The sequence below is a fragment of the Leptonotus elevatus genome, chromosome 13, assembly GCF_054856555.1.
Source record: "Leptonotus elevatus isolate MCC_2025b chromosome 13, RoL_Lele_1.0, whole genome shotgun sequence".
NCBI classification, from domain to species: Eukaryota; Metazoa; Chordata; class Actinopteri; order Syngnathiformes; family Syngnathidae; genus Leptonotus; species Leptonotus elevatus.
Window position 1 is genome coordinate 20,432,636 of NC_141251.1, and position 17,935 is coordinate 20,450,570.

The 17,935-nt window shown below is 39.2% G+C and overlaps 1 protein-coding gene across 1 annotated transcript in view; it reads left to right on the top strand.

Moving 5' to 3' along the window:
* Positions 1 to 17,935, top strand: part of cdh5 (cadherin 5) — a 74,379-nt gene that overhangs the window by 46,774 nt on the left and 9,670 nt on the right. The window contains exons 6-13 of the mRNA XM_086093592.1: positions 7,224 to 7,402; positions 9,617 to 9,730; positions 9,943 to 10,085; positions 10,225 to 10,358; positions 11,830 to 11,939; positions 12,823 to 12,925; positions 16,543 to 16,673; positions 16,754 to 16,868. Of these exons, the coding sequence (XP_085949718.1) occupies positions 7,224 to 7,402; positions 9,617 to 9,730; positions 9,943 to 10,085; positions 10,225 to 10,358; positions 11,830 to 11,939; positions 12,823 to 12,925; positions 16,543 to 16,673; positions 16,754 to 16,868 (1,029 nt within the window). The remainder of the gene's footprint in view (positions 1 to 7,223; positions 7,403 to 9,616; positions 9,731 to 9,942; positions 10,086 to 10,224; positions 10,359 to 11,829; positions 11,940 to 12,822; positions 12,926 to 16,542; positions 16,674 to 16,753; positions 16,869 to 17,935) is intronic.

A 17,935-nucleotide genomic window follows, 5' to 3' on the forward strand; every position in this document is an offset into this window, starting at 1 on the left:
TAATATGTGCCTGCTTGCTCCGCAAGCAGCAGCTTCGCTGCTGCTTGCTCCGCTTAGCAGGCCCATAACTAGAAAATTCCCGCGGAAATTTTGAATGGGCCTGCTAACTCGCGTGGAAACACGCAATAAAAATAACATTTAAACCATTGAAATCGCTCAAGAAATGTGCAAGTTAACCATAATCAAGATCAAATAAAGTATCTTACTGTCCCTTTAAGAAATATGCACATTCACGCACACACATTTGATTTTAACCAACATTTCAATGAGCTGAACAGTTTAAAATTTAAACCATTGAAATCGCTCAAGAAATGTAAAAGTTAACCATAATCAACAATATGTTACTGCCCCTTTAAGAAACATGCACATTCACGCACACACATTTGATTTTAAGTAACATTTCAATGAGCTGAACAGTTTAAAATTCAAACCATTGAAATCGGTCAAGAAATGTGGAATCTACCATAATTAACAGTATCTCACTGCCCCTTTACAAAACATGCACATTCACGCACACACATTTGATTTTAAGTTGTGAGGAGACGTCACGCACCAACACTCCATTGATTTGTATAGGATTACGCTCACCTCAAACAAAAGCCTCTCGCGACTTAACGGTTGAAGATGCAGATTCCAGAAATGGCTCGTTAGAACGGCAAGGGTTTGGGGAACGCGAGCATGTTCTCAGTTTTTTAATCGGATGAAAAATGACCAAATGAGAGCAGGTTGAAAACTTATGATTGATCGAAAATGAAGAGGCAAAAACGGCGAAAATTACATTGAAAAGAGATCAAAAATGTGCGACTTCTCCTCGCTTAAAGTGAAAATAAAGGTACTAAATGACACCTTAGCCAAATAAAACTTAGTTCTTCAGAAAGCAGAGGCTTGTGGCTACAAAATGTGCGAATTTGATGTCTAGTGAGCAAAGATTGTGGCCATGGTGACGAGTTGAAGTGAAACTTTTGGAAATATATTTTTTGGTTCCCAGCACTCAGACCTTAATTAGTCACGCTCTAACTGATGCAAGAAAGGCGACTTTCACCCCTTTGCTCACTGTCTTTGAACCCGCACAGGGGGGAGAGCTTTCATTCCTTAATTTTTTTTTTGACACTGAGCTAAAGATGACAAAAATTCCAACAAAATGAGCTAATTTTCATATCGGTCGGTTAACGTATGCGCGCGCAGCGTGTCTTGGAAAAAGGTGCTTGATTTGATGTGATCATTTTCGGATTCCCATTCATTCCTATGGGACTTTTTGGGGGACATTTTGGGGAATTGTGTCGCCATGGTAAATGGGAATTCTTATAAAAATAATAGCGCAGCGAGTCAGATCGAGCCGCATCGTTTGATACCTTATTTGTCGCGGTGCGATCTACGGTACGGCCCCTATTTTTGCGGAAAAGTCGGTGGAAGATAATATAAAAAAAAAAACTAGAAAAATTCCCGCGGAAATTTTGAATGGGCCTGCTAACTCTTTTCAATGAGCTGAACAGTTTAAACTTTCAACCATTGAAATCGGTCAAGAAATGTGGAAGTTAACCATAATCTACTAAAAGTATTACTGCCCCTTTAAGAAACATGCACATTCACGCACACACATTTGATTTTAAGTAACATTTCAATGAGCTGAACAGTTTAAAATTTAAACCATTGAAATCGGTCAAGAAATGTGGAATCTACCATAATCAACAGTATGTTACTGCCCCTTTAAGAAACATGCACATTCACGCACACACATTTGATTTTAAGTAACATTTCAATGAGCTGAACAGTTTAAACTTTCAACCATTGAAATGGGTCAAGAAATGTGGAAGTTAACCATAATCAACACTATGTTACTGCCCCTTTAAGAAACATGCACATTCACGCTTAGCAGGCCCATAATAAACCCCTTTTCTAGGATAGTAATATGTGCCTGCTTGCTCCGCAAGCAGCAGCTTCGCTGCTGCTTGCTCCGCTTAGCAGGCCCATAACTAGAAACAAAAATTCCCGCGGAAATTTTGAATGGGCCTGCTAACTCTTGCAACTCTTTTTTTTTTTTTTTTTAAGTATATTGAACATAAAAAAAATCTAGTTAAATGAACCTTCCAATTTGAGTTTGTTGATTTACACCATTAACCCAATTTTATCAACATCTTACAAATAACTTTTATATGTGTATGTGTGCTCTGAGGAAACTGTGGAGACAACATGCGCACAGTTACTGTTTGTGCATCTTGAAGAAGTCATCAATATTATAAAAGAAAACAGAAAACATTTACTTTAGCAAAGGAAATGGACATGGACAATTTGTAGTATTTAATAATAAACCATAATCAGCAAAAAAAACAGTAATAGTCACACGCTACAAAATCGCTCAAGAAATGTAAAAGTTAACCATAATCAACAATATGTTACTGCCCCTTTAAGAAACATGCACATTCACGCACACACATTTGATTTTAAGTAACATTTCAATGAGCTGAACAGTTTAAAATTCAAACCATTGAAATCGGTCAAGAAATGTGGAATCTACCATAATTAACAGTATCTCACTGCCCCTTTACAAAACATGCACATTCACGCACACACATTTGATTTTAAGTTGTGAGGAGACGTCACGCACCAACACTCCATTGATTTGTATAGGATTACGCTCACCTCAAACAAAAGCCTCTCGCGACTTAACGGTTGAAGATGCAGATTCCAGAAATGGCTCGTTAGAACGGCAAGGGTTTGGGGAACGCGAGCATGTTCTCAGTTTTTTAATCGGATGAAAAATGACCAAATGAGAGCAGGTTGAAAACTTATGATTGATCGAAAATGAAGAGGGAAAAAACGGCGAAATTAACATGGAGGAGATAGGCGGCAAAGTCCGACTTCTCCTCGCTTAAAGTGAAAATAAAGGTACTAAATGACACCTTAGCCAAATAAAACTTAGTTTTTCAGAAAGCAGAGGCTTGTGGCTACAAAATGTGCGAATTTGATGTCTAGTGAGCAAAGATTGTGGCCATGGTGACGAGTTGAAGTGAAACTTTTGGAAATAGATTTTTTGGTTCCCGTCACTGAAAGCTTAATTGGGTATCAGAGTGGCGATTACACTCACTGTCTTTGAACCCGCACAGGGGGAAGAGCTTTCATTCCTTAATTTTTTTTTTGACACTGAGCTAAAGATGACAAAAATTCCAACAAAATGAGCTAAAATTCATATCAATCGGTTACCGTATGCGCGCGCAGCGTGTCTTGGAAAAAGGTGCTTGAATTGGAGTTGATGTCTTTCGGTTTCACATTCATTCCTATGGGACTTTTATTTGGGAGTTTTTTGGGAATAGCATCGCCATGGTAACTGGGAATTCTTATAAAAATAATGCCGCAGCGAGTCAGATCGAGCCGCATCGTTTGATACCTCATTTGTCCCGGTGCGATGTACGGTACAGGCCGCATTCTTGCGGAAAAACCCGTGGAAGATGATATAATAAGTTGAAAAATAATAAACCCCTTTTCTAGGATAGTAATATGTGCCTGCTTGCTCCGCAAGCAGCAGCTTCGCTGCTGCTTGCTCCGCTTAGCAGGCCCATAATAATAAACCCTTTTCTAGGGTGGATAGTAATATGTGCCTGCTTGCTCCGCAAGCAGCAGCTTCGCTGCTGCTTGCTCCGCTTAGCAGGCCCATAACTAGAAAAATTCCCGCGGAAATTTTGAATGGGCCTGCTAACTCTTTTCAATGAGCTGAACAGTTTAAACTTTCAACCATTGAAATCGCTCAAGAAATGTGCAAGTTAACCATAATCAAGATCAAATAAAGTATCTTACTGTCCCTTTAAGAAATATGCACATTCACGCACACACATTTGATTTTAACCAACATTTCAATGAGCTGAACAGTTTAAAAATTCAACCATTGAAATCGCTCAAGAAATGTGCAAGTTAACCATAATCAAGATCAAATAAAGTATCTTACTGTCCCTTTAAGAAATATGCACATTCACGCACACACATTTGATTTTAACCAACATTTGAATGAGCTGAACAGTTTAAAATTTAAACCATTGAAATCGCTCAAGAAATGTAAAAGTTAACCATAATCAACAATATGTTACTGCCCCTTTAAGAAACATGCACATTCACGCACACACATTTGATTTTAAGTAACATTTCAATGAGCTGAACAGTTTAAAATTCAAACCATTGAAATCGGTCAAGAAATGTGGAATCTACCATAATTAACAGTATCTCACTGCCCCTTTACAAAACATGCACATTCACGCACACACATTTGATTTTAAGTTGTGAGGAGACGTCACGCACCAACACTCCATTGATTTGTATAGGATTACGCTCACCTCAAACAAAAGCCTCTCGCGACTTAACGGTTGAAGATGCAGATTCCAGAAATGGCTCGTTAGAACGGCAAGGGTTTGGGGAACGCGAGCATGTTCTCAGTTTTTTAATCGGATGAAAAATGACCAAATGAGAGCAGGTTGAAAACTTATGATTGATCGAAAATGAAGAGGCAAAAAGGGCGAAAATTACATTGAAAAGAGATCAAAAATGTGCGACTTCTCCTCGCTTAAAGTGAAAATAAAGGTACTAAATGACACCTTAGCCAAATAAAACTTAGTTCTTCAGAAAGCAGAGGCTTGTGGCTACAAAATGTGCGAATTTGATGTCTAGTGAGCAAAGATTGTGGCCATGGTGACGAGTTGAAGTGAAACTTTTGGAAATATATTTTTTGGTTCCCAGCACTCAGACCTTAATTGGGTATCAGAGTGGCGATTACACTCACTGTCTTTGAACCCGCACAGGGGGAAGAGCTTTCATTCCTTAATTTTTTTTTTGACACTGAGCTAAAGATGACAAAAATTCCAACAAAATGAGCTAAAATTCATATCAATCGGTTAATGTATGCGCGCGCAGCGTCTCTTTGAAAAAGGTGCTTGATGTGTGATTTTGTCTTTCCTTTTCCCATTCATTCCTATGGGACTTTTATTTGGGAGTTTTTTGGGAATAGCGTCGCCATGGTAACTGGGAATTCTTATAAAAATAATAGCGCACCGAGTCAGATCGAGCCGCATCGTTTGATACCTCATTTGTCCCGGTGCGATCTACGGTACGGGCCGCATTTTAGCAGAAAAAACGCGGAAGATTAAAAAATAAGAAAAAAAACTAGAAAAATTCCCGCGGAAATTTTGAATGGGCCTGCTAACTCTTTTCAATGAGCCGAACAGTTTAAACTTTCAACCATTGAAATCGGTCAAGAAATGTGGAAGTTAACCATAATCAAGATCAAATAAAGTATCTTACTGTCCCTTTAAGAAATATGCACATTCACGCACACACATTTGATTTTAACCAACATTTCAATGAGCTGAACAGTTTAAAATTTAAACCATTGAAATCGGTCAAGAAATGTGCAAGTTAACTAAAATCAACAGTATGTTACTGCCCCTTTAAGAAACATGCACATTCACGCACACACATTTGATTTTAAGTAACATTTCAATGAGCTGAACAGTTTAAAATTCAAACCATTGAAATCGATCAAGAAATGTGGAATCTACCATAATTAACAGTATCTCACTGCCCTTTACAAAACATGCACATTCACGCACACACATTTGATTTTAAGTTGTGAGGAGACGTCACGCACCAACACTCCATTGATTTGTATAGGATTACGCTCACCTCAAACAAAAGCCTCTCGCGACTTAACGGTTGAAGATGCAGATTCCAGAAATGGCTCGTTAGAACGGCAAGGGTTTGGGGAACGCGAGCATGTTCTCAGTTTTTTAATCGGATGAAAAATGACCAAATGAGAGCAGGTTGAAAACTTATGATTGATCGAAAATGAAGAGGCAAAAACGGCGAAAATTACATTGAAAAGAGATCAAAAATGTGCGACTTCTCCTCGCTTAAAGTGAAAATAAAGGTACTAAATGACACCTTAGCCAAATAAAACTTAGTTCTTCAGAAAGCAGAGGCTTGTGGCTACAAAATGTGCGAATTTGATGTCTAGTGAGCAAAGATTGTGGCCATGGTGACGAGTTGAAGTGAAACTTTTGGAAATATATTTTTTGGTTCCCACCACTCAGACCTTAATTAGTCACGCTCTAACTGATGCAAGAAAGGCGACTTTTACCCCTTTGCTCACTGTCTTTGAACCCGCACAGGGGGGAGAGCTTTCATTCCTTAAATTTTTTTTTGACACTGAGCTAAAGATGACAAAAATTCCAACAAAATGAGCTAATTTTCATATCGGTCGGTTAATGTATGCGCGCGCAGCGTGTCTTTGAAAAAGGTGCTTGATTGGAGTTGATCTCTTTCGGATTCCCATTCATTCCTATGGGACTTTATTTGGGAGTTTTTTGGGAATAGCGTCGCCATGGTAACTGGGAATTCTTATAAAAATAATAGCGCAGCGAGTCAGATCGAGCCGCTTCGTTTGATACCTCTTTTGTCCCGGTGCGATCTACGGTTCGGGCCCTATTTTTGCGGAAAAGTCGCTGGAAGATAATATAAAAATAATATTAAACACTTTTCTAGGGTGGATAGTAATATGTGCCTGCTTGCTCCGCAAGCAGCAGCTTCGCTGCTGCTTGCTCCGCTTAGCAGGCCCATAATAAACCCTTTTTCTAGGATAGTAATATGTGCCTGCTTGCTTCGCAAGCAGCAGCTTCGCTGCTGCTTGCTCCGCTTAGCAGGCCCATAATAAAAATAAACCCTTTTCTAGGGTGGATAGTAATATGTGCCTGCTTGCTCCGCAAGCAGCAGCTTCGCTGCTGCTTGCTCCGCTTAGCAGGCCCATAACTAGAAAAATTCCCATATAAAAATAATAATAATATTAAACACTTTTCTAGGGTGGATAGTAATATGTGCCTGCTTGCTCCGCAAGCAGCAGCTTCGCTGCTGCTTGCTCCGCTTAGCAGGCCCATAATAAACCCCTTTTCTAGGATAGTAATATGTGCCTGCTTGCTCCGCAAGCAGCAGCTTCGCTGCTGCTTGCTCCGCTTAGCAGGCCCATAATAAAAAAAATAAACCCTTTTTCTAGGATAGTAATATGTGCCTGCTTGCTCCGCTTAGCAGGCCCATAATAAAACAACAGCTAACAGGCCTTATGGGAATAAAATAATTGCTCATTTTTGTGCATTTGTGTAAAGTAAACATGACTGTTTGGCAGAAACTAGACTTTTAAGTATCCTGACTAGACTTAAATAACAACTAATAGCATTCTGTTTGTTCCATAGGGGCTTATGAGCTGCAGGTTCCGGAGGACCACAAACTAAACACGAGAATCGGCACTTTAGAGTTGGAAGATCGAGATCAGATCCAAAACAAAGAGCCCATCTTCTCTCTGCCGATCGACAACAAAATGTTCTACATGGATCTCGGTCCCAGCAAGGATGGCAACCTCATGCTTAGACAGGTAAAACGCATCCTGCGATTGTGGATTTGGAATACAGTTAACTGATCTCTGACTCTCAAATTTGTCTTTTGATGAGTTTTTTGCCTTGTGTATGAAATTTGAAACTCTCAAGTAATTTTCGGCACTGCGCCACTAAATGGTTTCTATTGTGTTTCATATTTCAAGGTTCCATTTTGAGCGCCAGATTTCTTTTGTTTGAACAGGTGTTATAATAGTTTTTGAATTTTCATTATAGTTATTTATTTTATTTTTTTTAGTTAGTTTTAATTAAGTTTCAGAGTGGGTTTGTTAGTTTTTATTATTTTTAGTAGTGTCAGCATTTCCCCCCCACCCCCGAAAATACTTTGTTTTAGTTTATTTTTTCTTTGTATTAGTTTTAGTTGTTTTTTATTTATTTATTGTGTATTTCTTGCATGCAAGATTTTACAAAATACATTCACAGTAAGTACTGTGTGTAGTAAAAAATTAACAAATATATAACTTTTTTTTTAACGACCAGTTACAAATCAGGTACTGTATAAGTCCACAGGCATTTTTGCTGTACTGTAATTACATTATTTGTTATTTGTTATTTGTTATTATTATTACATTTATTAATTGTTAGTTTCATAAATGTAAAACATAATTAGCTAGTTTTCATTTTTAAAAGCATTTTAGTTGTTTTTTTTGTTAACAATTTTTTCAATTTTAGTTTTTGTTATTTTGTTACATTTCGTTAACTAAAATAACCTTGTTCCTAACCATGGGTCCTAACAAAGTGTCCGTCTCTAGTCCGGACGGTTATTCAAAACACTTATAAGGGGGGATGGGGTCCACGACATTTGTATTTGGTCCCAAAAACCCCTGCGAACCATGAGGCTCATCTATGTTCCAGCTGCATCGGTTTGTGGTTTGTTGTGACATTTAAGCATCTTTTTATCCTTGGATGACTCCAGGCACATAAATAGAACGTGGCATCCGAGCATTACAAAACATCCACGAGCAAAAAAAGAACATAAGCATCCGAGGCAAAAGCCACACTTTTAAATGCCCTCGCACACATTTACGCAGGCGGTTTGATAAATAACAATGTGCGGCATTGCCTGTCTGCTGAGTGGAGATATTTCACGCTCGCGAGGTTTCAGATAAAGTATTTAAGAGACATCACAGAGCACAAAATGTATTCCAACGGCGTGGAAGGGAAGTCCAATCCTCTGGCTCCACGGCCCGTCTAGTCGGCGATGGGCCGCACGCTCGTTAGAGGTGTTTACTGGTCGCCTTTGGAAGTCCTCGTTAGCGGGAATAATCCAATTAGTAGCACGGTCCCATCTACCTGTCCGTTGATAAGGAAAATGTGAACAGTAAGCTGCCTCTAATACCCGCGGAACAGGGACGGACGGGAATGGGAAAGTGGGGTGCTGCTTAGCGTTGGATGTTTGTTCACATCAAAGTAGAAGCGGAACACAAGCATGGATGGAATACATTTGGAAACGTAAACAATATGGACAAAAGTATTGGGACAAGTTCCACAACTTTCAAAATTCCCAAGAGAAAAAAAATCCCCCAAAAAGTATTTTCATCTAACAATATTACCACTTTTTATAAATAACTGTAATAATTTTGCATTATAACCTTTCTCTCTCAAATACTACCCCTGTGTTACTGCAACTTCTTTAAAAAGATGCTACTATAGAATTATTTGTATTAAAAAAACACTTTCATTTTGTAATTTACAACTTTTTCCCCTAAAAATAACTGTTTTATAGCATTTTAAAAATTCTATAAAACAACTATCATTTGCGATATTGTTACTGTTTTAAATGATTACTTTAGTCCTCTAAAATCATATTTTTTCTCCAAAAACAATGCCACTTGAATCTCGCAATTATGACTTAAACCTAAACCCCAGAAAATGCAGTATTACTACTTCTTTTTTTTTTAATCTTGTCGTAGTATTATGATTGTTCCATCCTTGAAGAAATGATTAGTGTTGTAATATTAAAGTGTTTTCTTCCTTAAAAAAAGATCACTTACATTTTGGAATACATATATAAAAACACTTTTAACTTGTAATATTAAAAATTATATACACAGTATATTACTTAATATTTTTTTTCTGCCTATATGTTTGTTTTATATGTTGAGTTTTTTTTTTTAGTTTTTTAAAAGTTTTTTTTTACTCTTTTTAAACCTTTTAAACTCTTTTTTTTTAACTGTCACTTGTGTGATTTTCAGGCTTTGGACTACGAGACAAGAAACAGCTACTCGTTCAGTGTGCAAGTGCGGGAAAACCTGCGAAACTTGCGCTTTCCCGCTGACAACGTGGCAACTGCTGTCACCACAGCACAGGTAAATTATAATAATAGTTTACCACCAAATCAATAACTGCACCACCTTTAGTCGGCTTGTACATAAAGTAAGATGGAACCCAGGGGCAGCAAATACAATGAAACCAGCAGGGGCCCCAAAATTGAACCCTGTGGAACACAATATACAATATACACATATAGTCATATGCTGATGCCGTTACCGAAAAATCCCCGTGTGGTGACCATGTGCAGGTGAACATCAAGGTGTTGGATGTGGACGAGCCGCCAGTATTTTCACAGCCAACGTACACCTTCAACGTGCCAGAAGAAAGACTGCTCAACAACATTGGCACCGTCAGTGCCAGAGATCCGGACATAGCCGGCAAGAGTATCCGGTAAGAATCTATTGTGACACAAGCATCAAATATGCAATTGTGGTTTTATGACACTGTTGAGAATATGGAGGAAAATATGGTGATAGGGAGGAACTAATGCTGTCAGGAAAATGAGTTGCTACTCTGTGCCTGCCCTCAGGTACTCTATCTTGGACAAGGATTGTCCAATCGCTATCAATCCAATCACAGGGCAGATGTCCACCCTGAGGACGCTGGACCGCGAGCTGGAGGCCACGCACATGTTCCAAGTTAAAGCCCAAGAGGAGCCAAGTGGTGCGTCATACACACACACCCTCTTTTGCACACATACACACTTTTATGAATTCAAAACAAAAGCTCCTCACAGGCAAATGGAAGCCATGTGTCGGATAACATGCACTCAGGGAGACAGTTACGGAGGCCAAACTCACAGTTTCTCTCGCATGTGTTGGAAACGCAGCATGTAGTCAATCACCAAGGAAAAATACGCATCAGACACCTTGCCAACGCACCTGGCCGAGCCTCAGTGTGAGCAGAAAATCACATTACGGCGTCTCTTTGTTCGTCTGCAGCCTCCCAAAGCAAAGTCTGTATTTTTAGACGGGCAGCCAACAGCATCCAAAGATCTATTTTAGTGGTTTGTCATCATGTTTAGGGAGCACAATGGTCCCCCGAGCCCCGCTCGACAAGGTCTCCGATATAGTGAACCGCGCGCAAAAAGGCACTAAAGATAGTCGCTACATTAAATGGCAGATAAAAGAGGCAACGAACGATGAGGCTGCTTTAATGTGACAAATAAACAGCTTGCAAATAGAAAGCCTTTTGTCCATTGGCCTTAATCATCTCAGCCGATGACAACATCTGCAAAAAGCTTTGGTATGAATATAAAAGTGAAACTAAAGCTGCAAGCAGTGATGAATAGGGCCTTGTACCCCCTCAAAAGTCGGGAGGTGCGCCAGGAGAAGGACTTAAAAGTCTTAGCAATTTGACAGAATTTTTGTGGGTGAAATTTGCTAGCAATTGAACAAAATCTGGAAGACAAGTTCTTCTTCGAAGGAGGAATCCTTGTACCCCCCCCCCCTAAAAAAAATCATACTTATTCTGCCATTTTCAACACTTTAGAGTGGCCAATTTCTTATGTATATATCTTTTTATATATATATAACTCCCACGGAAGCATGTGGACTGACCAATAGTGAGGATTTGTGCGGGGGAAAAAATGAAACAGCAATGCCCAGTGATTTATTGTAGGCTACTAGTGTTCTATATTTGCATAATAGTGACAAAATGATTTTGTAATTTAGCGTCACCCATGTGTCTTCATCAAAATCTCTTGGATAAGCCCCTAAAAATGTCCAAAAATAACCCTAAAATGGCTGCTAACAACCAAAACGGCTGCCTTGGGATGTATTTTACACTACAGTATAGGTTATTGAGACATGTTTGTGTATCTGCTCACGATAGACATGTCTACCAAACTTCATAGTGCTAAATGGAACGGGCTCCAAGGTCTGAATGTTAAAAAGCCCTCAAATTGCGATTTATTTTAAAAGTCAATAAAAGGAGACATCTTGAAAACCAGTCAAGAAAAATCAATACGTGTGAGTGAAGGCCATGTGACACATGCTGACGGCTTTGTGCGATCATGATGGGATTATTGCACACCGGCTACAGTTGATTTCTTTTCAGCTGGCAGCGCAGTCAAAAGCAACGCCTGCAGGCAGCTCAATGTGGCGCTCAGTGATTTTTTGTTGGTTGATTGCAGGTTTAGAGTCGTTTGTCAAAGTCAACATCGTCGTGGAGGACGTCAATGACAACAAGCCCGAATTGGATGTGGACGAGATCTTTGTGTGTGAGAATGACGCCGCAAATACAGTAAGTTATGTTTATGAACAATTTAAATAATTTCAAAACTTTTACCATTAACTCAACTAGAACATCTGAACTATATTTTAAGTTAATTAGAGGCACTTTCATTTTCTTCTTCTTTTTCTTCTTCGTCTTCTTCTTTTCCAATTTAGTTGTACAAATTATAAGACATCGTTATGTTTGGGAGCACAGCGGTGAGCTGGTTTGGGTTACAGTGCACAATAAACGTACTTTTTCTCATTTCATTGTTTTACATTTGTATTTCATTCTGCAGAATATTTTCCATGATAAAATTATTTAGGAGTAAAATTGTTTTAAGATTATTTCCAATATTATTTACGTTTTAAAAAATAAATCATATTTTTGTCTCGGAATTGTTTTAGTTTCAAATATTTACGTTTATATTTTCCTCATTCATATTTTTACCTAATATTTTGTAATATTTGTTTAATTAGTTTTTTTAAATTAAATATTAAGTATTTTCCCAATAATTGTGTATTTTCCAACCCATTTTGGGCAGATTTTTCATAGTTTTGTATTTAAATTTTATAGCTAATTTAATATTTTTTAGTCTAATATATACTCTGTATCTCGAATTTGTGTTTTCCATTTATTTACTTAAAAAAAAAGGTTTATTTTAATCTACAATTTTCATAACATTTTTTTTCATCTCAGTTCCTATTATTTTATATTTTTGTCTAATATCTTTGGGGGGGGGAGTTCTGTTTCCCTTCTAATATATATATATATATTTTTTTCATTGAATACGTTTCTATTTTTGTTGCACAACATCTGTTGATACAGATGTTGTGTTGGCTGTCCTTCCAAGTCTAGTATATTTGTAATTTTGTTTAAAAAAAAATAGCCAATTTAAACTTTGTTTCCGCAGGTCGTTGGGACGTTGAGGGCCACCGATAAGGATGACCAGCCAGCCTCATTCACCTTCATCCTGGCTTCTCCCAGCTCCAACTTCTCCATCAGAGACTTTGGCAGTAAGTTTGGCAGTAAGCCATTCAGATAGCTTAGCTATGCTTCTGGTACCCACTTGAGGGCTTTGACGTCTGTGGTGTAAAGTACTGTCTGGTGATGGAGTCAGCACATATTGGATGTAATGTACAGATGTCCTGATGTACAACAAGCAAATGGGCAGAAAAACTGTATCAGTGTTGGCACCAATCAGGCGTGCATGGTCATGACAGGACGCACGGAAATCTAAATAGAAACCGTATTGTGAAACGCACAGGTAGTCAGCCATTTTTTTTTTTTTTTTGGGAGTGGGATTTGGCCCATTTCCCGGAGTCGTTCCAGAACAAACACTTCCTATTTGCTCAAGAGCCACCAAATTTGAACCAGGTATAGAAGACAGATGGGTGATGTTGAATCGCACTTGTGACTCATCATCATCTGGATACATTGGATATTCGTCAAGAAACACCAGACTCTCACTGCAATGGGAAATGTCTGTCTAAAAATGACAGTTGTTATGTGTTAACCCTCTCTTCATGGGAACTATTGGATCTATCAAATTCAATCAATCATAGACAGATGGGTGATGTTAAATTGCAATGCAAGTTTTCATCAGGTGGTGAGCGCACCGAAGATCCCACTTTGCTGTTGAACATCACACTGTAACCAGAGAATGCAATTTGTGTAGAAATTGCATGTGAATGCTCAAGAGCTGATACTGAACAGAATTTTGGGGAATGAGGGAATTGTCAGAATATGGAAATGAGCCTGGCCCCTCAAGGTGTTCTAAATGAGCTGAACAGTTTGAATTTGGTCTCATTTACTTGAATGGAACTTGCTCTTCAGCAGTCACTTACTAATTTCAGAAAAGATGATGTCATCTTCAAAAGCCTGAACGTGAATGAATAGTGATCCTCCCACCATTTGGTTGAGAAATGTGTGTTCCAGCTATTAGTCCAACTGTAACATTTGATTCCTGGTTGCATCAGATCGCTATCTTTTGGACACAAAACGTCTTGAGCCAAAATCTCTTTTTTGATCATACCCAAAAAAATACATGAAAGATGACAGCAAAGCGTAACCAGTTGTTCTTATCCTCTATTAAAGGTGCGCACAGATGAACGCTGCAGGTCGTCACGCGAGACACTCAGGTGAAGCGTTGCCATTTAATCCGAGTCAAACCTGAAATAACACACCGCGCGTCAGAAAGATAAACAAGAAGGTTGGGAGTGGCTTCATCCATTTCCTGCGTGCTAGTGCCCGAGGGGGGGCCGACATGCTGTAGCGATGACGGAGGGAAGACAGATGAGGATGATTTGGAAGAAAAAAGATGAAAGGAAGCCAGGGGGGAGGATGATGAGGATTAGGAGAGATAGATCACTGGATCGAGGATGACGAATAATAATGACAACGGCACTCAGCAGACCTTCACCAAGGTTCATCTCGAAAATATATTTAAAACATTTCACAAGAAAGTGAACTAAAAAATTAGCAAATTTTTAAGAAGAAATCTCTTCATTTCACTATGAAAATTTGGACATTTTAGAAGTGGATATAAAAATAAGGGAGGTAAAAGTAAAGTTCCTCTCACACATTTTAGAAGCTGTTGTAGAGGTTGGATGGATGGATTTAAAAAGACACATGGAAGGAGATATGAGCGATGAGTGCATTTCACAACATGTCATGCGTCGTCTCCTCGCACCACTTAACACGCGCTTTACACACACAAGAGCTGCAAAGTGTCGCCCCTGTCAAATATTTATGCAGTACAAGGCCACTTACACCACCTCGCCCCGGTCCAAGTCGCCACCTAACCTCCGATAGCACCACCACTCCCTCTCTCTCTCGTCACTTTCCCTGATGGCGGGGAAGTGACAGCCGCCGGTGTCGACATGGATTTCGCTGCATTAGACTGCCAAGCAAACACAAAAGTGCGACGAGACGTGATAATGAGATTCAACAGAGTGTGAAGAAAAGACTGAGAGGATGCGGGACAATCTGGGGAGACGGCGGAGACTTTCCCGTCAAACAAAGATGAGCGAGATGGGGAGGTGCAGGACAGAAGATGTTTAGATATTTTATTGACACACCCTTCGAGACTCTACATGTTTTAAATTGGACAGTAGCAACATAAAATGGAGGCTGTCTAGCGGGATGTTTTGTGTTGTGTTCTGAAGTGTGTTGTGAGTGGCTAAGGACAGCTAGTGTGTGAAGCACAACAGTGCGTTACTGTAACTTTCATGACTTTGTGGATTGTTTGGAGTCAGAGTTCTCACACTCGTCAAAGGAACCAGACTGTGCTGGGATGAATACCCTCAACCTTTACATATTGTTCATTTTCCTTACGTATATTCAAGGAGTTGAAACGATTAGTCGACTTCACTTCACCGGATCGACATATTGATGCATATTGACGCTTGAAGTTGACTAATTGCTAAGCGTTTTTGGCATCTTTACACTAATTTCGACTAATTTACAAAGTACGATATAGCTAACAATAATGATAGCACACTGTGGAGCAGTCAAATGTCCCCGACAGTCTTCTGCACGGGTCTGCAAATATGAAAATATGCTGGTTGTGAATGAGAATAATGGTTAGCCTCATTAGCTTTTGCTATTCCGATCGATTTATACCAGCGGTAGGGGTAGCAGTGTAAAGTAAAATTTGGTTTTCTGTGTTCTGTGCTATAATAAACGGACAAAATCTGTGCTAATGAGAACTTAGCATAAAAGCTGTATGATTTTGTTGTTGTTGTTTGTCTTAGCCTGGCTCTGATATCCTGCCATCAACACTCTTTACGGAACACAAGATGAGACCTGCCAGCTCAGAAACATAAGCAGGAATGTCGTTAACTACAATAACTACAATTAGCCTATTATTGAGATGTATTTTTATTATTAGTTCCAATGCCTGTTCGTCAAAATGAGTGAACTAAAATTAAACAATGTCATCAATTAATCTACTTTCACCACATTATGGTCAACAACAAAAAATCTTTAGTCAAATGTTCTCGGTCAAATTTGAGCCACACCAATAAAATTAACTATACATAATTTTTTGAAATGTGCTGGTAATGTTAAATCTTCAATCAATGTTTTATGGAAAATTGAAAGATTGTTTCGCCTCTGATAAGACTCATTCACAGATTGAAAAAATATATACACAGTACAACCAATCAAACTTTTTGGATGTCTGCTGTTTCTTATGTTATTGAGATTCCCTCATGACCTTTTAAAGACCAATGCAATGTGTATGTTTCTACGAACACCTATGCAAATGTGGTTTCGGAGTTAAACTCATGGGAGAATATGACCAGGAGTCACCAAGCCAAAGATGTCTTGAAAAGTTTGAATGTCAACAAGATTGTTTAAACTTAGTTCTGTATTTCTTTGAGACGGCGAGGCTCCTGTTTTCCTGCCATTGTCAGCTCTAGAATTCCTCAAGCCATTTGTACATTGTGGAGAGAAAAAACACCGGACTCCCGAGCAGGAAGCTTTGACTGCTTGACTAATGGCTTCATTGTTGGATGGAAGTTTTACGTTGCATGCTTGCCTTGGTTGTATCTGCTTTTTTTGTTTCCAAAAAGGTAGCCCATTGACGGTGGTGGGAAGTAACAAATATTTGTCATCTACTTGTGTCCAGACAATACCGCATACGTCCTGGTCAAACAGGGACCGTTCAACCTGGACGATCCCACAGATTACAGCGTGGATGTGAGCATCAGTGATGGAGGACGACCCATCCAGACTAGTATCACCAAACTGGCTATCAAGGTATGTATTTATGTCTCTATGAATCACAACATAACTTAAGGCCGTGATTCTCTAAATTTACTTAATGTTGCCTTTTGTAGGCGTGCCGCTGCGACGGCAGACGCATCCCGACACAGTGCAAGGCCGTAGCTCAGAAGATGGGAGTGAGCGTCCACGTCCTCATCGCTATTCTTCTCTGCATACTCACCATACTCGGTCAGTTCTAAGTACCGTAATGGCAACTTTAAAGCCCTTAACACCAGAGACTTTTGACTTACCATCTTAAATAGATGGAGAAAAAAACATGTTGCTTATCTGTTTAGTATAATGGTTCACAGGTATCACCTAAAAAAAAATGATTTACTTAGGCAGTCATTCTTTCGTGTACCACAAGAGAGAGCTTGCATACCACTGGTGATTGCAATAGACCAGCGGTAAAAGGCAGAAAATAAATAGTGCTCAGTATTTGTCATACAGCGAAAATTGCTTTTCAACACAATAGGGCAAGAGCAGTGACTCTCAGGTGTTCAACTACATACCTCTGGTCCTGGGTTTTAATGTAGCCAGCCATGAGCTACTCTGATATAATCTAAGAAGTTGGTTGACTTTACCTTTCACACAAAATTTCAAACAGAAAATTGATAAGATAAGCCCCTTTCATGCATTCAGTTAAATAGCAAATCAAAACCTGCCGAGCCAGGAGTAATGTCAAATGTTAAATATCACGGCCTGGCCTCTGCTTTCAGCTATTTTATTTCCCATAGAAGAACAATGCAGGAAAATGCGTAAAATAAACTGTGTGAAAGAGACTAGAAGGGGATAGACGTTGACCCATGAATTTCCCAGCTTCTGAGGCAGTATCTGAAGCCCCTATCAGTACAATGCTTCCAACAGACCAAGTTGGTGAAAGTCATTGTTGAGTGTTAAACTTGCCTTTCACACTTGCCTTTCACACAGACCAATGACCCTGGAAAAGGTCAGAGAATAGGCAGTGGCAGCCCCTTTCATACAAAGTTTATGGTAAATTGCCAAAACAATAGTGAGAATTGTTTTCAAGAAACGAATGTCAGGTTTTCACACACTTCACACCCCTGTCCCAGCTTTCTCATATCCCCTTTCACACAATCAGCATCATGTCTCTGTTACATCTCTAATACTGATATCTACAGAGCCCGAAAATGTGTCATTCAATTTCTACTATCCCTGTTTCTGGGATGTATCAGACGCCCCTTATTTGCAGAGTTGCTGGATAATCGCTGGATCAATACTAGTCAAACGACAAC